The 21,603-nt window shown below is 46.3% G+C and overlaps 1 protein-coding gene across 1 annotated transcript in view; it reads right to left on the reverse strand.

Annotated features, from left to right (window-relative positions):
* Positions 1-2,924: 2,924 nt before the first annotated feature.
* LOC128854649 (germ cell-less protein-like 1) overlaps positions 2,925-21,603 on the reverse strand; it is a 31,634-nt gene continuing 12,955 nt past the window's right edge. Inside the window, exons 7-17 of the mRNA XM_054088782.1 lie at positions 20,442-20,539; positions 19,374-19,486; positions 17,731-17,796; positions 17,494-17,578; positions 17,178-17,268; positions 16,584-16,724; positions 11,837-11,906; positions 7,349-7,424; positions 5,903-6,048; positions 5,616-5,703; positions 2,925-4,594 (exon numbers count right to left, since the gene is read on the reverse strand). Of these exons, the coding sequence (XP_053944757.1) occupies positions 4,487-4,594; positions 5,616-5,703; positions 5,903-6,048; positions 7,349-7,424; positions 11,837-11,906; positions 16,584-16,724; positions 17,178-17,268; positions 17,494-17,578; positions 17,731-17,796; positions 19,374-19,486; positions 20,442-20,539 (1,082 nt within the window). The 3' untranslated portion in view covers positions 2,925-4,486. The remainder of the gene's footprint in view (positions 4,595-5,615; positions 5,704-5,902; positions 6,049-7,348; positions 7,425-11,836; positions 11,907-16,583; positions 16,725-17,177; positions 17,269-17,493; positions 17,579-17,730; positions 17,797-19,373; positions 19,487-20,441; positions 20,540-21,603) is intronic.

Here is a 21,603-nt window from a genome sequence, read left to right on the forward strand (position 1 = left end):
TTTTCATCGGTTAGTGAGGTAAATTTTATACAGCTTTAGTTTGGGAGGAGAGTGGAAAAGAGTGAGACTGTGGGCAGCTGATTCCGGCTCCCGTGCAGCAAATTGTTGGAGTGGGTGACTGAAAGGGTGAGAAGATGCGGGTGGTTCAGTACCCGGTTAGCGGGGACGAGTGGAGCGGGGTAACCTCGCTGCCCGTGCCTCTCCGCAGCACAGACTGGGGCTGTAGCCTCGCAGCGGTGGGAAGGATTGACTCTACCCTCAGAGGGTGGTGGGGAACAGCCGAGCGCTGTCTCCTCTCCTGGAACAGAGAAAGGGAAGACCGTGCAGCTCCTCCCCTGGAGCTAGAGCTTCTTGGTCTGCCCCACAGTGCCTGGGCTGGGCCAGTATCGGCTCTGTGGGGCTAACGAGGCGAGGGAGACGTGCTGGAGCTCAAGGATACAGACTGAAGCATTCTGTGAGGTCAGGGAGGGTTTTGGGCTGGGCTTGGTCCGATGGAATCCCACCTGGATACCACCCAGGCTCTCATAATGCTTGAGAACCTTTGCTTCCCCCTCACTTTGTCTCAGAATCAAGCAGGGGCTGAAGTGTTTCCAGGTAAACAGCAACACTCGGAGCGTTTCAAGACCCCATCATTATGGCGTGGCTGCAGGGATGCCCTTGGCCCTGGCTGTGAGAAAGGGTTTTATTAAAGATGAAGAGACATTTGTGCTCCTCTTCAAAGAGGATGAGTAGCATTTGCTGCACAGTCCGATTGTCACTCTGGTGGGACTGTAACCTACATGAGCACAGTGCCCTGGGACAGTCTGTGAACGTGTTTAAAATGAGAAGGGAAGGTGAAATCGTAACAATTAATATGAAGGGAAGATCAGATCTGTTCTACGTAGGGAGGGATGGACAAGACCGATCAGCTTGACTTGCTCGATCTGTCTCTCCTCCAGTCAGAAGCACTGCTTTGTGCATTCAGGATGGCTTTTGTCTCACTTGGTTTTTCCCATGAGGATGCATTTTCTTTGCACTCCTGGTGGTGTGCTGGCACATTCTCCGGCCACATGGGCAGCAGGAGAACAGGGTCTTCCATGGGGTCGGCTGCTGTGCCAGAGGCTCTGACATCTCCCTGGTGATTCTCTCCTTCGTGGCACTCGCGACAGGATTTTATTGTTACTGCACACACACAAGTAGCAAATTATTGAGCCTTGCAAAAGGAATTTGCCTCTTCCCTCCCTGGGGTTGAGGGACATGTAGGGAGAAGCATCACATTCCACCACCCAAGACGTGTGAGGAGGGTCCGAGACGCACAGATCTCTGGGCTGGAAGCAGCTCCGAGGCAGCTCAGTGCCTCTGCTGCACGGCCTCTCCGCAGGCGATCCAGCCGTGTCCAGGCTCTCTGTCGGAGGAGAGAGGGTGAAAATTCCTGGTCACAACGCGATGTGGAGGATGAGAGTCCAGTTATGGATCTTGTTGACATCTCTAACCAGTCTGACGTCTTTCTGACTCGAAGCAAAGAAAACGCATCTCAGTGCAGGCGATGGCTCTGTGTGGGACAGGGGGACATCAATAAAGCCAAAGACTGTGGGGCTGCTAACAGGAACAAGAGACTGTAGATTCACCTGATGTTGTTATTTCGTGTTTACAATATTTATTTTTAGTAACTGACTGCTATTATATTATAGAGAGGCTTCCTTATTTTTGTACTTCTCCTCCCGGTTTCCTCAGTGTGGTGGTGTACCTCTCACCTCCCTTCGCCACAATTGCTGCTCCGAGTCAATGACAAATAAAAGAGATGAAAAAAAAACCCAGCTCCCCATTTTCTGGGGTTAGTTGTGATGTGTTTGGGTTTCTGTGCTTCTCTCCTTAGCAATCCCTTAGGAAGAGCACCCGCCCCGCTGCCCCATCTCACGCACCTGAACGCGGCCACTGGGAAGCAGGACCAAAGCTGGAAAGGGATTTGTTTCTTGGCACCAAGAGCCCCTTCATAGCTGGGAGGGCACAGCGGGGACCGGGAAAACCCGGACACCATGGGGAGGGGTCATTAATGTCTGGAAAAAACCACCAAGATGAGTTTCAAGCCAGCTCTCACTCCACATCCCCCGTCCTCGTTGCACTGAGGGTGGCAGCTCCCCAGCAGCGAGGACAGATGGGCGCGGGGCTGCGTTTGCACACAGCACGTGAGGGCAGTGGGAGGGCTGGGAGCCAGCAGGGTGCCAGGGCAGAGCAGGATCTGGACCTCAGAAGGAGATGCTAAGCCTCTGGCACAAAGCAGGAGCCTTGGGACAGCTCAACCCACCACCAAAGCTCAGATTTCAACTCTAACCTTACATAAAACCCAGGTATTTTACTGTACCTCTTTGGTATTTCAGTTAACAAGAAGTAAAACTGCTTCTTAAGTATCTAAGTACATTAACAGGAAAAGGAGGACGAGGGAGAATATCCAGTCTCTATTGGATGCAGAAGGAATAACAGTGACAGGGGATAAGGACAAGGCTGAGGTACTTAATGCCTTCTTCGCCTCAGTCTTTAATAGCAAAGAAAGTTGTTCCTTCTGTTTACAAATCCAAGAGTGAGAGGGGCAGATTGAGGCTCCCGTGATCCAAGAGGAGGCGGTTAGAGACTTGCTTGCCCAGCTAGACGCCCACACGTCTATGGGGCCGGATGGGATCCACCCAAGAGTATTGAAGGAGCTGGCGGATGTCCTTTCCAAACCCCTATCCATCATCTTCCAGAGGTCCTGGCTGACTGGGGAAGTTCCACTGGACTGGAGGCGGCTGATGCTGTGCCCATCTACAAGAAGGGTTGCAGAGAGGATCCGGGGAACTCCAGGCCTGTCAGTCTCACCTCAGTGCCAGGGAAAGTCATGGAACAGGTAATGTTGAGTGCTATCATGAAGCACATGCAAGAGAACCGGGTGTTTGCAGATGACACTAAGCTGGGAGGAAGTGTGGATCTGCTGGAGGGTAGGGAGGCTCTGCAAAGGGATCTGAACAGGCTGGACCGCTGGGCCGAGGCCAATGGCATGAGGTTCAACAAGGCCAAATGCCGGGTCCTGCACTTGGGGCACAACAACCCTGTGCAGTGCTACAGACTGGGGGAAGAGTGGCTGGAGAGCTGCACGGAGGAGAAGGACCTGGGGGTGATGGTTGACAGCGACTGAACATGAGCCAGCAGTGTGCCCAGGGGGCCAAGAAGGCCAACGGCATCTTGGCTTGGATCAGAAATGGGGTCACCAGCAGGTCCAGGGGGGTTATTCTCCCTCTGTACTCGGCACTGGTGAGACCGCACCTCGAATACTGTGTTCAGTTCTGGGCCCCTCACCACGAGAAGGATGTTGAGGCTCTGGAGCGTGTCCAGAGAAGAGCAACAAAGCTGGTGAGGGGCTGGAGAACGTCTGACGAGGAGCGGCTGAGAGAGCTGGGGTTGTTTAGCCTGGAGAAGAGGAGGCTGAGGGGAGACCTTATTACTCTCTACAACTACCTGAAAGGAGGTTGTGGAGAGGAGGGAGCTGGGCTCTTCTCCCAAGTGACAAGGGACAGGACAAGAGGGAATGGCCTGAAGCTCCGCCAGGGGAGGTTCAGGTTGGATATCAGAAAAAAAATTCTTCACAGAAAGAGTCATTGGGCACTGGCAGAGGCTGCCCAGGGAGGGGGTTGAGTCGCCTTCCCTGGAGGTGTTTAAGGAACGGGTGGATGAAGTGCTGAGGGACATGGTTTAGGGAGTGTTAGGAATGGTTGGACTCGATGATCCAGTGGGTCCTTTCCAACCTGGTGATTCTGTGATTCTGTAATTACTAAGTTCAGTGCCTTAAAATACTTCTGCTTCCAAAGAAGTATGATGCAACACAAGATAACAGAGAAGTGCATTCACTGGCAAATCCGATAGAAAAAGCTGTTTGTGGTGGAAAAGGACAGACGCTGGTGAGCATTCCACTCATCTATTGACAAGGTGCCACATTTTCCCATCTTGCCAAACACATTTTTACATAAAATAAAAGTAAAAATGGTAAAGTACAATTGACTTTATTTTTATAACAACATGAAAAAATTAGCCTACTAAAGAGGCAGAATTCTAAATTTTAATTCAAATGTCCTGCTGTAAGAATTCAAATTTAGACGGACGAACATAAAACCTGACTCGGACAAAGAATAAATACAGTGCACGCTCGGCCCACTCGCCAAACCAGCTGAAAAGGAATGCCTTGGTCGGGGCTCTTCCCTTGGATCTTTTGAGGCTGCTTAACTGATGTTAGAAGTGTGTTAACACCTACAGCTCCAAAGGCACTGAAAGGTCACAAATTCCTGAGCTAAAACGGGATAGATTCCCAACATAAAAGTTAAAATAAGTCACAAAAAGTTTAAAAAACTGGGATTTGGCTCGTGTCTGTGGTCAGCATTCCACAGAATCCTAGCTGAGAGCTGCTGCTGTATGGCTCTTTTCTCTTGTTGAAGTGTGGAAGGGCTCCCCTGTTCCACTGAAGAGGTGTCAGTTTTCCGCATTATCTGGTGGTGCCTCCCTCCGGCGTAGTGTACTGGAAGTTGCAGCTGATGTAGAGCGGGAAGAAGGGGCGTCTCTCTTCCTCGAGGAAATTTATCACTACCTGCTCCTGTAAAGGAAGCCCCGTAAAGGGAAGAACATTAAAACACACGAGAGTGGCGCTAACGGTCGTTCTGAAAATTTTAATGATACGTATTATAAAGCAGAAGATAAAAACCCACAAACTAGACAGTAATTCACCTGAAGCAGATATTTTATATTATTAACTCTGATCAGTCAGTGCTGCCAACCCTTCTGCAGCAAAGACAGCAGAACCCCAAGAGGTGGCTGAGAAAACAACTGGCCACAAAGGGAGACTTTTCCGCCACTCTCAGTTTCAGGAGCTTTAGCCGACCAGGACAGTCTCTGCTTTAAAGCAAATTACAGCTTGTTGGGAGGAATGTTTCGGTTTTACTCTATAGGGACTGGTTTGGAGCAGGAAAACTGAACGTTTTCCCTGCAGTAAGGTTGGCATTAACAAGGAAAGGCTTCCTATGTGCTCAGTATCTCTGTATCACTGCGGATTAGGATTTCAGAAACTTGATGATCAAGTCCTTCACAATCGTTACTAAATCCCCTTGTCACAGATGGGTGGCAATGGGCTCACTCGCTTAACTCCACTCCTCCAGGGCTTTGTTTTATTCATTTAACAGAGCGATAAACACACCCTTGAACATCAGGCATGCTTTTAACTCCTCAGCTTACAAGACAGTCTCCCAACAAACTTCAGCTTTGCTCTAAACAAGCAGGAGCGTGATGGACATATTATCCAGAGTAATCTCAGCAGCGTAGAAGTCTGGGAAAGCAAGCAGCCGTCCAGCAAAACCTTACGCTGGCAGCAGCTTCCACAGCACCATGGGGATGAATTTCATTGCTATCAACACTTAGGAAATCCACACTATCTCACTCTAGTTACACTCCACAAATTAGCTTATCTTCCACTACCTATAGAAGGAACGACTGGAATTCCACATAAGCAATAACAAGACCTCCTCTTCAAAGGCATTGTTGATTTCTCTGCATGTTTTCATGCCTCATGCTTCAAGTTTTTCATGCTTCAAGTTCAAGAGCTCAAAAATCCACAAACATACCTCATCGTTCCCAAAACTTAGGATCTGATATCCTGTTGTTCTCTTGAAAATCTTTGTCCCATCGTCATCAAAGCAGGCCAGACTTAACCTAGGGATAGAACAACAGTTCAATTACTCAGTCTCCCAGAACTTAGTTTTTCCAGCCCCAGTTTCTCCCAAGGAGAACATTTTCAAATGTAACTAACTTGGTGGCAATAAAATTTAACACAAGCACAGATGGAAAGCTGTAGTTTGGATAAGACATTTTAAAACACACCACAGGGTCTGCCTTGTTGGCCGCTGTTTACCTGAAGGCCACGTTTCTCATGGGCTGCAGACTGACTAAGCCACTGCTCGGCTCATCCAGTGTATTCCGTTTGAAAACGATGCACTGATTTGTATAAATAACGAGGAGGTCAAAGCCAAAGTTGAACCCAGACCAGCTCCAGGCGAACTGAAGGACACAAGAGAAAAAAAAAATCAAACTAACCAGCCTGAGTATTGGCTACAAAATGAATGGAACGTGTTGCTTCTCCGGTAAATCAGACTGGGAATGGGATTCACAGCTACAGAGATGTATGGAGGATTCAAAGACACTTGCAAACACCTGATTGAAACTTACTTTAGAAGCAAGTGTTTGCAGACCAAGACAAGCTCAGCACCATCTGCCTTCCAAACACACTAATACATTTAACACACGTGGCTCCAGAACTTGTACATCCCGGTCACTGCTTTATTTCTGAGTAGCACTTAACTACACATCCCTCCCATCCATGCTTAAAGCATTCCCTGGAGTACAACATCCTTATAGTAAGCGACTGCAGTGGGGAAAAATTCACAGTTCCTGTTTTTCCATAGAATCATACAATAGTAGAACAGTTTGCATTGGAAGGGACCTTAAAGATCACTCAGTTCCAACCCCCTATCATGGGCAGGGACACCTCTCACTGGATCAGGCTGCCCAACGCCCCATCCAACCTGGCCTTGAACACTTCCAGCGATGGGGCAGTCACAGCCTCCCTGGGTAACCTGTTCCAGAAGAAATTCTTCCTAACGTCCAGTCTAAATCTGCCCCTCTCCAGTTTATACCCGTTCCCCCTCATACTATCCCCACAAGCCTTTATGAATAGTCCCGCTCCAGCTTTCTCGTAGCCTCTTCGGGTACCGGAAGGTCACCATAAGGTCTCTTCTGAGCCGTCTCTTCTCCAGGCTGAACAGGCCCAACTCTCTCAGCCTGTCCTCGGATGGGAAGTGCTCCAGCACTCCAATCATCTTTGTAGCCTCCTCCGGACCTGTTCCAACCTGTTCCATCTTTTTTGATAAAATTCATAAAGACACGTGGACACACAGGGGACACACAGGGGTTCTGGCTGTGGCCATTGTACATTTATCTAGAAAACTTCCTATTTCAGTTAGAAAGAAAGATACGTCAGTGATAAAAGCTGTATTTGAACTGCATGTATTTTACGAGTCTCAAATGATAAGTCATGGCTATGGTCCCTCCTTTCACACACTAATTTTTTTTCCAAACAGGGGCTTGCTCGCAGCACAAGAGCACAGTTACAACACTAATGCCTTCTTCACTGCACAGACAGCAAACGTTTTCATCCTTCTAGGGAGAACAAAATCATTTCTTTAAGGTCTCCATTACATCTTTCGCATGCAGCTTGACAATTAAGACCTAAACGGTCTGTAAGTCCTTAACCTGTCCCAGACAACAGCCACGCAGAGACTTCACCACACACTGTACTTACTTCACCATCCTCCTCAAGCACCCGACCACATCGCATGCTGTTTTCTTCCAGTGTCTCTTCACTTATTTCTTCAGGCCTACAAAACAAATTGCACCTTAAGAACACTTCAACAGCTTTGCATGGTACTTCAACGAGGAAAGGATGAACAGAGCCGAGTAAAACTGTTTTGACCGCACCACTGACTCTTCCCCGAGCAGAGCTTAGACTGCCTTAGAGAGGGGCTATTCAGAAAGGCTTGTGGCGATAGGACGAGGAGCAATGGGAATAAACTGGAGAAGGGCAGATTTAGATTGGACATAAGGAAGAATTTCTTCACTATGTGGGTGGTGAGACACTGGAACAGGTTCCCCAGGGAAGTAGTGGCTGCCCCATCCCTGGAGGGGTTCAAGACCAGATTGGATGGGCCTTGGAGCCCCTGATCCAGTGGGATGTGTCCCTGCCCATGGCAGGGAGGTTGGAATTAGATGATCTTTAAGGTCCCTTCTAACTCAAACCATTCTGTGATTCTATGATTCGGCAGAACGGCAGCTCCACAGAGACATTACGGAAGATTTCTTAAGCAGCTGTTTATGCAACTTGTCTAAAAAAAGTTCACCCACAGCAATCATGAAGTACCTCACGCCTCTCGATTCTGTCACCCTACACCAACACGAACTTGTCTCACCCAGCAGCTGCCAGCATTGCTTCAACACATAGAGAAATCTTGCAGAGCCAGCATAAGTAAAATCAGGCCCAGTTTTCCAGAGGTACCTCACTCACTTAACTTTAGCCATGATTACATCATTAACCAGATAAGCAACCACTGCCAGAAAGTCTTCCAAGTGACACTGAGGACAAACATTTACAGTAAGTAGTGTAAATCACAATGAAAGGCAATCCCATACAAGTTAAATTACCGACCTGCAATATCAATCGATACGCTTTGAGCGAGATAAGCAAGAGGAAACACAGCATCTGCTATCTTATTACTGCACACACATCACATGAACCTGAGGCTGTAACTTTTATGAAGAAACTCAGTCTGTGGGCTTTTCCCCCCATTTCTGTAAAAAACAATCCTGGAAGATTAAGTATTTTAGGAATAAGTTAAGCAGATAAGTTAATCTTGCGAACCAAATCCAGTCCAAGAACCTCCCATGTGCTTTTCCCTTATCTTCACACTGAACTGGTGGTGGAGCCGACCTAAATTCAGTAGTGGTGATAGCAGATTTGTTCCTATTTAATTAGTAATTAATTTCACAAACATTAGCACTCACGTTCAAACTGACATTAGTATTTCCCCTCGCCCAACTCCTTGAGCAGCCTCAGAAGATGCAGAACTTCCAGCTACACCCATTACACTCGCCTGCCATGTGCTTAGGGAACAGTCTCGTTTTATTTTGTTGTTAAGCAAACTGTCAAAGCCAAAAGTATTCCACTCATGGACTCAAAAGATCTGCCACAGAGCAAACGTTTAATTAAAAAGTGAATCCACTTCAGCAGAAGCAAACCTTGAGCAGCTACAGCTCAAAGCCTCAAACTCCAGTACTACACTGAAAAATGCTCCAGTTCTGAACAGCGAATAAAACGTTTACCCTTTTTCAATGTAAACTACATAAAGTTGAAGAGAAATATTTTCTTCTCCTCTCTTTCTTCAATGTGAGGGTGGGGAGGCTTTGGCCCAGGTTGCCCAGAGCAGTGGTGGCTGCCCCATCCCTGGAGGTGTTCAAGGCCAGGTTGGATGGGGTTTGGAGCCCCTGATCCACTGGGAGGTGTCCCTGCCCATGGCAGGGGTGGAACTGGATGGACTTGAAGGACTCTTCCAACCCAAACCAGTCTGTGGTTCTACGATTCTACAATTCTATGATTCTAAAGTTATCAAAAGAGCAAAGCACATCACACACTGCCATGTGGGCAGCTCTAGAAAATGCCAGTGCAGTTACGCTGTGCCCAGGTGGGACGTGAAAACGGAGCCTTCCTTCAGCAAACCAGAACGAGGTTGCTGCTCCCATCCCGCCTCCTGATCTCTAAAAGAAAAAATGTTTCAAGACCCTGATCAGGGCAGTAGGTGTGAGAGGAAGAGCAGCAGATCTGGATAAAAGGATAGTTTGAAAACCTTAATTCTTTTCATTCAGCCAACGTCCAAAATATTGGCTTTAACATACAGGAACAGTTGCAGGTCTTGCCCTCTAAGGGACAAGTTACGAACCACGGGCACCTCACTGCAGGGTGGCCCCACAGCTCACAGCAGGAGGCAGAGAAGTGATCTCAGGAATTCCAGTGACATCCATCTCCTCAGTGGTGCAGCCCAGTGACAGGACAGCACAGCTGAGCTGCACACAACTCCAGGGAAGGGCTCCACGCATCCCACACCTCCTGCCCACACAACTCCAGAGAACACCACGCTCAAAGACAATTCATCATTAAACAAACAGTGACCTGCATGCTGCCTCGAACTATTCGGTTTGTAAACTACTGCAGTCAGTAGCCAAGAGATATTGAGAAGAAACACCACATCTTGCCCACCTCTGGCCATTGCTGGTAACGAAAGACCTTAGCAACGAACACCAGAATGAGATCTGGGCCAACACACGACTACGGTTGAGTAAAACTTTCTCTGCCTGAGATTTTCAGTTTTAGCTGTCTTAAAAAAAATTAAAAATCCCATACTGCAAAAGAGCACAACAGACAAGAAAAACATGGGAAAACACTCTGCTCATTCCAAGAGTCACCGAAAACATCAGCACTGTAGCTGGACATGAAAGTTGGTCATTTTAAAACTGGTGGGATACCCACCTTAGAATAGTTTCAGTTGCAAGGGACCTTTAAAGGTCATCTGGTCCAACCACTCTGCAGTGAGCAGGGACATCTTCAACTGCATCAGGCTCCTCAGGGCCCCAACCTGAACTTGACCATCTTCCACCTCTCTGGACAACCTGTGCCAGTGTTTCACCACCCTCACTGTAAAAAGCTTCTGTCTTATACCTAGTCTAAACTACCCTGTTATAGTTTAAACCCATTACTACTAGTCCTATCGCATCATCTTCACTTCAGTTTGGTACAGGAGTTCTCTTTTTCAGAAGCACAGACATCTGATGACCAACAACTAAAACAGCCTCGGTGTGTGACACTGAGCTACCAAGAGACATCAAAAATCAGCAATTCCATGGTCTTCTCTTGTGTCAGAATTGTGATGACTGTGGTAATACTTCCCTATTAACTGTTGTTCCCACACACGCTAGAAGGTAACGTACGATGTACAATCATCTACTGTGAGATAACATCAACGGCAGCATTGCAAGAAAAGTCTTCCCAATAAAATAACAGGAGCAGAAACAAGCTATGACCACTCAACGGATCTTTAGGAGCTGAAATCATGAGATTCACAATTACATGCCTTACCTCTACAATTTTCTAAAGCACTGCTATTGACAGAAAGAACAGCTTCTTAAAGATCTTGGCCATTCTTCAGACCAAAGTCAGTCTGGGGGACTTTTTCACACTACTACATTATAATTTCAAAAGGAAGCAATTCAAGAAATATTTCCTGCATAAGATGCAATTAAACCATGGAAGCCACTGCCATGGGACATTGGAGATAAGCGTAAGCTGCTCCAAAAAAGAACCAAAAGAACTCCTGGAGTGTTCAAGGCCAGGTTGGATGGGCCTTGGGCAGTCTGATCCAGTGGATGTCCCTACCCATGGCAGGGGGGTTGGAACTCGATGATCTTTGAGGTCTCTTCCAACCCAAACTATTCTATGATTCTATATAAAAAATGTGGATTTCGGACACTCCCCTGCCTTGGTATTGGAGAAGGATGTGCTGCCTGGGGAAGCCGGAGATGCCGGCAGTGAACGTAAATCACATCCTATCACATCAAACAAAGACCAGGTGGGGGAAAGGATCTGCAAGGAGAATGGATGGAATGAACAGGTCACGGGATGCCAAGGGCTGCTGGGTCTGGGAGGTTGGGATGGGAAGGGAGGAACAGAGGTTAGCGTGCAGTTATCCCTGCATAAAAAAAACCCCAAACAACAAACTGCCTTCTCCTGCAATACAGCGAGTTAAACCACCCCACAGCCTCCTGCCCTCCCAGCCCAGGGAGGAGGAAGCAGCACAGAAAAGGCTTCTCCACCTGCCGTGCTCTCCTAAAGTCGTTCTCGTTATCCATTCACTGTAAGTTACTCTTCCACAGCCTTAACACATATTTCAATGCAATGTACTGGTGAAAAGCATTAACCAACATCACAGCAAACAGAGAACTTCCCTTCCCAGCCTTTACCTCTGGTGGCATCATGCAAGTTCTCTGGAGCTCTGTTGTTTCAAGGATAGATAGAGCCAGCCCAAGGGAGCAGACAGCTCCTCAGACAACAGCAGAGTTTAACACCAAAGTGCACTTCCCCAGCTTTTCTTAATGTAAACCCCAACACTTCATCATGTCAGAATTTATATGAGAGGAAAGTTTCTAATTTAAGAAAGAAATAAAAGAAACTCTGTATCACACCTACCCGATATCACTGCCTTCATATGTTCTGAGCATGGTCAACCACTGCTGTTTGTAAATAGAGCACAGCCACGCTGAAATTAAAAAAAAAAAAGAGCAAGCTTAGGGTTGTCTCTGGATCTGGGAATGGGGATGTTTATAAACATATCAAATACAGAAATACAATTACACTGAAATAATAAGGTTGCAGACATTGACTGGATGGCCTCTGCAAATCCACCCTCCGATAATGCACTCGTGTTTTCATCTCCAGGCTTCAGCTACAGAGAAAAATCAACACCTAACACCGGGTAACTCAGGACCACATCCATTTTATCAAGCAATCACGACTACCAGAAGTGATGTAACTCAACACATCATCTCGGTGCACAAAGTTCTGTTAAGCCCAAGAGCTCATTAACAAGCTGCTGGGAGAAGAGGCTGCTGTTTGAATCCCCAACAGAATCCTACACGAGTTAAACAAGAAAACAGAATCAATGGATAAAGGAAGCAGTGACTTATCGCAGATCTGGTTAAAACAAACAGAAATTATCCCCTGCTAGGAATAACCATAAATCATACCTTCTTCTGAGAACACCACAAAGATTTTATCGGCTGCATGAATTTAACAGTTGCAACCAAGAGGCAAAACACAACAAAAAATAATAGCGTGTAAGGTGGTTACGCAAAAGGGATCACAGGCACCCAAAAAGCACAGTGTGTAAGTTCTTCAAGAGAACGGGCAAATACGCGAAGTCATGTATGAGAACAAACTCTACTGGGAACGGACCAGGATAATAGGAACAGTGAGAACCACTGTTACCACAAGAACAAAGCAGGTAGCTGATAAGAGTGAGAGAAGGGAGGAGACAAGAGATGGTAGTGCTGAGATTGCCTCAGAAGTCCCAGATGCCAAAATTACTATAAACCCAGCCCTTGCCTTCCTGACTCCAGAGCTGAGATTCAGACTGCAATAAGACCAAAATGGGAATTCACCAACACAACACAAAGTATAAAAATCCATTAAGGAAATCTACAGAGGTCAGGCACATCAAAGAGATGTGCTAGAAGGAAAAAAAAAAAGATAAATGGGGAGATAGAGCATCTTCTCTTTTTTTCTGTATGTCCAGATCTGTTTCATACATCATATCTCAATTGGAGTTCATCTGTTAATTTGTAAACACAAAAAGGGAAAATACTGCTTAGGAAATGTTCAGAAGTTACCAGGTAGAACAGAACAACGGCCACGTCACTCACAGACAGACACGTGAGGAATTTCTGGCTCTTACACCTTTTCTATTCAAACAAGAACAGACTCTGTGGGAACTCCCAACCCAGCAGTTCAGCTTTCTCCTGCAGGTCCTTTGCACACCAGGTGTACAATACAAAAGAAATAATTACACCATTTCTTTCAGGTCTTCAACCTGATTTCCTTCTTCACCTCCTTGAGAACGATTCCACCTAGAATCATCTCAAAAGTGACACTACACTGCAACCTCCTTGAGAACGATTCCACCTAGAATCATCTCAAAAGTGACACTACACTGCAACCCATCCAGCAATTCCCACGTTTGTAGACCCTCTCGGGTATGATGCTCTCACCTCAGACACTGGATGCTGCAGCCCATAGTATCTCCAACAGCGCAGCACCGGGATTTATTGAAGCCTCCTTTAGGATGGCGAACAGGAGTTCTTTATTTGAACACAGCTTGTGCCTACAACCCCCTGTCAACGGATTGCCAGGACTACCAAGTGTAAAACTCTACCAGTACTTCATTACATACAGAGGTCTCCTCCTTGCGCTGCCCTCCCAGTTCTCTCCGATTTCAAGCCGGTGTTTTATCAATAGCCAATGGTTGACACCAGCTCCTGTCCCTGTCCCAACCACACACTCGCTGCCGTCACGCTGCCTGTCGCACCGTACGGCTGCACAGCGACACAGCCTATTTCAGCCGTGACACAGCTTACAAACTGTTCAGCTACCAAAGAGCAAATATTCTGCTCCCTGATACCTTGTGAACCTTGCAAAAGTTACGCATTCCTTTCCAATAAGCACAAGAAAATCAGCCTCTGAGTTGCAATTAAGCTTGTAACAACCGAAGAAACATTCTTCTCCTGACACACACAGATAGAAGGCTGCTGAGTTTGAGTATAGGCAGAAAATTCACCCACCAAAGAGCACCAAGAAAAGGCTGCCTACCACAGTGCTGGTAAGGGATAACAGCAGCAATATTAAGAGAAGGAAATCAAGTGTAGTACTGGCAAATTTCTGGTTTGCAACATCTTATTCACATGCTGATAAAGCCACTTCACTAGGACATAACCACAGTTCTCCTGTGCCATCATTAAACTAAGGATCATCTAATTCCAACCCCCCTGCCATAGGCAGGGACACCTCCCACTGGATCAGGTTGGTCAAGGCCCCATCCAACCTGGCCTTGAACACCTCCAGGGATGAGGCAGCCACCACTTCCCCGGGCAACCTGTTCCAGGGCCTCCGCACCCTCATTGTGAAGAATCTCCTCTTTATGTCCAGTCTAAGTCTGCCCCTCTCCAGCTTATACCCATTGCCCCTCGTCCTATCACTCCAAGCCTTTGTAAACAGTCCCTCTCCAGCTTTCCTGTAGCTCCTTCAGGCACTGGAAGGTCGCTACAAGCTCCCCTCGAAGCCCTCTCTTCTACAGGCTGAACAACCCCGACTCTCTCAGCCCGTCCCCGTACAGGACATTCAAAGTTTTCTTCCTGTTTATTACAGAATGAAGATGTCTTTGCACTTTGATTACAATCTGTAGCAATATCAATCTTAAGTAAGACAGATTATATTTCCTTTGTACATCACTTAAGCATATAAAATATCAAAGATGAGATCTGTTCTTCCAGGATTTTTTATGCATAATATAGAATTTTATCCCTTGCTTGATGTCAAAAACTGCTCCATCTACTGAACAGAACTGGCCAAGCCATTCCTGAACCGCAGCCCGGCCGGATGCAGCGGGCTGTAATGCTCCTTCTCCTTCAGCTGTGGGTTGAATGCTTTGAGCACAGGCAAACCCAGCTTCTTGGAGCTGACTTTGTCAGAACTAACACCAAAGACAGTCTCTTCTCCACCTGCTGTAGACCTAAGTTAAACCAGCAGTGGGAGCAGGGAAAGCCAGTACATTCCAGCGGCAGGAGTGGTTCACGTTAACTCCAGACTGGCAGATTTCTGGCAAGGAAAGGAGCCCAGTCCCTCCCCCAGGGACCCCCATCACAGAGCCACGACTTGGCTTCACGCAGCTCCATACTGCAAACATTCCCAAATGGGAGAAAGATACACCCATCTACAGAGAGCAACTAAACCATTAGTGCTGGCAGAAACAGGGTACGGCAGCGCAAGAAAGAGGCACTGAGTAAAGCAATGTTCACTGCGTTTTCTTGATGGCAAGGGAAGTGTTTAAAAAGCATTGAACAATTTGATCAGGCTTGCACGCTTCAAAAGAAATGTCCTGACAAGTCTCTCCTGGCATTTTAGCATCGCTGTGTTGACATCTATGATGGCATGAAGTGAAAAGCCACTCTAAGATGAAAAAGTGAATGTTAATTGGACAAAAAGACAGCAGCACAACTCAGAGAGGTTAAATATTAACAGATGGCAAGAGTTCAGAGCGACCCCCAGCCTACAGGTGTGGACAGATGACAGGAACACCGATGTCAAGAAATTATAAATAAGAGAGATGAAGAGCTCCATAAAAGCAGTCTTAATTGGCATTTGGTAATTACATCTGTAAACAGACATCACCGGTACACAGATGAAAGGACAGTTCCACTGCAGACAATGAGAAACCAAAATCAGAGCTGGTACATGAAAGCCAGGAAAAAAACCCGCCAGAGTTAAGATGCAAAATTCAGTGCTAATATGCAACCATGACAAGGGAACACTGAATAGAGTGAGATATGGAGAAGGGACACCAGCAACCAAATCAGAAAAACATTGTCAAGTGAGAGCCCGTCTTGATAACTCATTTCCAGTCTTATTCATCTCCCACCAGCCACGTTCAGACAGCTTCCAAGCAAAGAACAAAGCCTATCTGTAAACTCGGACCTTAGCAGCAAGATGAGAATGGGGTACTTTATTTTGCAGGGACAACTTAATCTTCATAGCAGTAACCTATAACAACATTAAATGGCGTTTCACTCAATGGGCTTCAAAAAGCACCAGGATCCAGAGCGAGGATGTATTGTCTATAAATGCAAATGCAAAGAAAAGGACAAGAGCAGAATACGTGAATACTGCGTCTCCTCCAAAAACATCCTAAGTAGCTATTAGTAACTTACACTCATCTTTGAAGACGGGAGAAGCATTCAGAGCATCCTGTGCTTTTGGTTTCCATTTTCAAGTACTATTCCAGATCCTATCAAAACCCACCCAGATCTTTTGAGAAAGATAATGTTGGGCAAAGAGTGGAGTCCCAGCAAGTTTTGTTCTCTTAAAAGTAAAAGGGTTTTTTGCATGTCTGGGGCTCAAGGGTTACTGATAATCTACTATGTATTGATTATAGACTATTTTAATAAACTGACTGACCAACAAAATACTGAAGACACCTACGTGTGTTCCTGTAAAACTTAAATGCATGTAAATATTCAAATTCTGTTGAATCTTCAGCCACAGCTCAGACACTGGAGATCACCCATGAGCGATCAGACCAGGAAATGCACCGAGATCTTCCCAGTGACTCTGGTGTAGGACAGGCGGGAAAGGCACACAGAACTTCATCAGCCAAGCACCCACTCACCGGGGGGTATGAGGTAATCGTTGTCAATTATTCCAGCTGATGTCACGTCATTGATGATATACTGCAATCTCAAGCGTCTGAACACTGACTGGAACACCTTCCCCTGTTCTGAGCTCAGGAATGGAACGGCACGCCCAAAATCTGCAAGACAGACCACCTGTATTACAATTTGTTTTCCTAAATATTTTCCAGACCCTATGGAGACTGAGTTTTAAATTTACTGATTGGAGAAAGTTATTACGGACAGGCAAATCACCTCTTGCAGCTAAGATGAAGAAATCATTTACATTCAAACATTTCAGACCAAACTTTTCCTCTTTGGAAAGACATCAGTGCCCTCTAGTGAGACGGCAACAAAAGCTCACTCTGACTGAACAACAAAAGCAACAAAGCACAAACAGGGACCGTCTGCTCGCTTGGAAACGCTGGACAAAACAATGAAAAAGCTCTCAGCGTTGAGGAACCAGTGCCAGGGCAGCTGGAAGAGGCAAAGCCTTCTCAGAGAACACGGGACGAAGTTTGGAAGTGGAAGAAGTCTCTCGTACTTTTCTAACCCACATGTTCCCCAATCAAGGCCACGGCAATTAATCCTACCTTTCCGATACTGGGCAAACCAGGCATCAGCTTCAGATAAGAGCTGTTCCAACGTCCCATTCCAAGAAGGCACGAGTTGAAGGAACATCCACTGGGAAAAACGGACAAACTCCCATGAGTGAATTGAAGTTTTCAAACAGCTGCATTCTTAAAGAGACATTTTCATAACGCATTCACTCATACACAGATTCCCATACTCTATTTAATTTACTTTCAGTAAACACCAAAAAGGCTAAAATTCTCATTGCGTTACAAACCAGCTTGTGCTGAGGAGTTCAACGCCCCCCCCCCCAGCCCCCGCCCCTCTGCTCAGTACCTTTTTGAGAGTGCTATACACGTCAATTTCCACTTGCATTACAAGCAGGTTGGAAGAGCTGATCAGCTGCTCCATGAGGTTTATACTGGGAGAAAAGCCATAAGAGTTCCATGAGACATCACAGACAAACCCCAAAAAGGGGAGTAAGGTAACCAGCAACCATCACCAGCCTAGAAGGGGATTTGGAGTGAGCCATGTACTCTGGAAGAATTACCCAGGGTTAACTGACGCCTGTACCTGATTTCTTTGAAGACTTCAACTCGTGGGTGAGTAATCAGGTTGTTCAAGAGCCATTTAAGGCATCTGGATTAAAAATGCAGAGAGTTAGTATCTTCATATTTTTTCTTTTATATCAGTCCTGCAACAGTTGCTCAGGCTCACAAAGCACAATAGGTGCAGCGTGACTTCAAAACGCCTGAGACACAAACCCATAAACATATGAAAAGTTACTTCAAAAACATGGAGTTTACCATAAAATGTTCCAGAATTTTCTGTAACTCTTAAAGTTGCATTGAGTGCCTCTCAGGGTAGAGCGAAAGCTGAATTCAAAGTACTATTAATGCCACAAAAGCTCTGAGAACACACTAATTCACAGCAGAAGGAAGCGATGAGCACCAACCTCAGCATTCTGCTCCCAAACGTGTAATTATCCCTCTTAATTAAGATAAAGTTGAGATTAAGATGGGAATATTAAAGCAGCTTGGTGATAAAGCAGTCAATGATCACAAATATTATGTCTTTGTCATGCTGAAGACCAAACATCTTCTCTTTACTAATGTACTTCAGTAATTCGTTCATGCACAGCACGGGCCAGTCAATGTGCTGTCATCTAACCTCGTGAGGTCCAACAAGGTTTAACAAGGCCAAGTGTAAGGTCGTGCACCTGGGTCAGGGCAATCCCCAATTTCAGCACAAGATGAGAGGCGAAGTGATTGAGAGCTGCCCTGCAGAGAAGGACTTGGGGCGCTGGTCAATAAGAAGATCAACATGAGCTGGCAACGTGCGTTCGCAGCCCAGAAACCAACCGTGTCCTGGGCTGCATCAAAAAACAGCGTGGCCAGCAGGGCGAGGGAGGGGATTCTGCCCCTTTGTTCCCCTCTTGCGAGACTTCATCTGGAGTATTGTGTCCAGTTCTGGAATCTTCAACGTAAAAAGGGGATGGAGCTGTAGGAACGAGTCCAGAGGAGGCTACAAAGATGATCCGAGGGCTGCAGCACCTCCCATACGAGGACAGACTGAGAGAGTTGGGGTTGTTCAGCCTGGAGAAGAGAAGGCTCCGAGGACACCTTATAGCGACCTTCCAGTACCTGAAGGGGCTACAAGAAAGCTGGAGAGGGACTATTCATAAAGGCTTGTGGTGATAGGACAAGGGAGAAAATGGGTATAAACTGGAGAGGGGCAGATTTAGACTAGACCTAAGGAGGAATTTCTTCACCATGAGAGTGGTGAGACACTGGCACAGGTTGCCAAGGGAAGTTGTGGTTGCCCCATCCCTGGAGGTCTTCAAGGCCGGGTTGGATGGGCCTTGGGCAGCCTGAGCTAGTGTGATGTCCCTGCCCATGGCACGGGGTTGGTACTGGATGACCTTTGATGTCCCTTCCGACCCAAACTATTCTATGATTCTATGATTCCATGATTCTATGATTGTATGATTCCATGATTCTATGATTCTATGATTCTATGATTCTATGATTCTATCTACACCGACTCTAAAGGAACTGACTACAGCAAAAACTCAGAAACTTTAAGTTTCTGAGGACAAGCAGAGCCCAAACCACACAGCTTTAAGAAAAGAGTTAACTTGGGCATTATGTGTCCATTTTTAAATTCACACTGCTAATCAGCAATATACAATGCAGCCTGGAGAAAGCAATTCCTACTTTTTCTTCATGAAGGGCAACCCATACATCTCCGCTGAATTATAGTAATCACAGACAGTTTCTGCATTAATGGTTTCCTTCATTATCTCAGCACATTGCTCCATTAAGTTGTCCTGTGGTGAGAAAAAAAAACACAAATATTCAAAGTTTGCACTTCCCAACAGGAGGTGTCAAATATTGTGCAGTTCACACAAGTTTTCACTCCTGAACAACTCCCCCAGTCCCACACGCTGCAGTGCCCTGGGCTACGCCGTTCAGAATAGTCACATCAGCTCTCCTCAAAACAACAATTTATCTTTAGAATATACCACGTGAAAGAAAAGCCTAGTGAACACCTTCAGAGTAGAACACAGGAGCTGGTACAACATATTGTAATCTGCTTCTAGAAATGAGGTCAAATTGTGTCCAGTTCTGGAGTCCCAAATATAAGAAGGACATGGATCAGTTGGAATGGGTCTAGAGGAGGCCACGATCATGACCCAAGGGCTGGAGTACCTCTGTGATGAGGACAGGCTGAGAGAGCTGGGGTTATTCAGCCTGGAGAATAGAAGGCTCCCGGGACACCTCAGAGCAGCTTCCAGTACTGGAAGGGGCTGTGGGAAAGCTGCAACGGATTTTTTACAACGGCCTGGGGTGATAGCATAAGGGGGAATGGGTTTAAATTGCAGAGGGACAGATTTAGCCTGGATATAAAGAGGAAATTCTTCACGATGAGGGTGCGGAGGCCCTGGCCTAGGTTACCCCATCCCTGGAGGGGTTCCAGGCCAGGTTGGATGGGGCTTGGAGCCCCTGATCCAGTGGGAGGTGTTCCTGCCCATGGCAGGTGGTGGAACTGGATGGGCTTTGAGGTCCCTTCCAACCCAAACCATTCCATGATTCTATGATTACAGCTGAACCTCAGGATCGCATTTTTTAATAAACCCACTGCATCACGCTTGGGGTTCCTCCCACTTAGCCTGAAAAGATGATTTATTTCTCTGGGTGAAAAGTAACCGTGTGTGAGTACGTTATGAACTGCTGTCTTCATCTGAGAAGAAAGCACAAGAATGTTGCCCATTGATTACTTACCAACTGCAGCATGGAGGCTGCTGCTAAAACCGCAACCACTTTTTCCGGGTTTATTGAAACATCGTCCTGGTAGAGTGAGCTGAAAGCCACGTGGAGAGCTGAAAAGAGTACAAGTGTTGAACAGAAACATGACATTGAGCACGGAGATCTAAAAGAAACCTTCAATATAACCAAGCAGACATTCTCTATAATCTTATTTGCTCCAAATAAAAGGCCAGTACTTACCAGCCCAAGCACAAACCCCAACACAAAGCACAAGATATGGCCTTATCCAATAACATACAGTCCTTTTCACTACTTAAACTAAATATTCAGCTTAAAACAGCCACCAGTCACGCCATGGTGCAACATGGAGAGCGGTAAAATCACATAAAAAGAAACTAAACCTCATCCTCCTTCTCTGTGGTTGACCCCTGGCATCATGCTGAGATAGCACTATGATTGTACAAAAGTCTCTGTAACTCTTCTGAAAAACAGTACGTTTCCACTCAGTGAGGCTTGGAACCATGGCAAAACCTCCTGCCAGCTCACAGCAGTGCCCCACCAGCTTTCCACTCGGAGGCTTTTCAAGACCAGCCCGGTGAAGGCGTGATTCACAATCTAACACGTGGCTCTCGCAAGAGCAGCGTACATGGATCTCCAGCCTCGATGCTGAAACAATAGGACGAGTTGTTGCTTTTCAGCTGCGCTTCCCAGCTCCGAGGTACAAAAACAAATTCAGCTCTAGTGGTGACCCACGTTAAGCTGAAAACTTCCGAGAGGAACAAGGTCCTGGTTCTGAGTAGCGTTTTGTGTGTCATTGTAGTTACGGGGACTGCGAAGGTAGGGGAAAATCTATGTAATCAAATCAAAATTGTATTTGATGTAGTTTGCTGCCCTGAGTTGCAGTGCCGAGCTAAGAGGGCAGGGAATGTGGGACTGTGCAATTAGACTGTGCAATCAGACTGTGTAATTAGACTTTACTGGTGTGATCTCTTGGGTAACCTTCAGTAAGTCATGGCAGAAAAGTACCCTGAACGTTATGGAGGAAGAGAACTCTAAGCACAGAACTCAATCTCTCAAGGTTCTTATTTACTACTTTGTAAATTATTCTTATATACGTACTTTTTCCAAGTTACTTTTTGTCAGGTTCAACTTAAACTCTACCTTCAGAGTTTATGTT

The sequence above is a fragment of the Cuculus canorus genome, chromosome 26 (assembly GCF_017976375.1).
Source record: "Cuculus canorus isolate bCucCan1 chromosome 26, bCucCan1.pri, whole genome shotgun sequence".
Taxonomy (NCBI): Eukaryota; Metazoa; Chordata; class Aves; order Cuculiformes; family Cuculidae; genus Cuculus; species Cuculus canorus.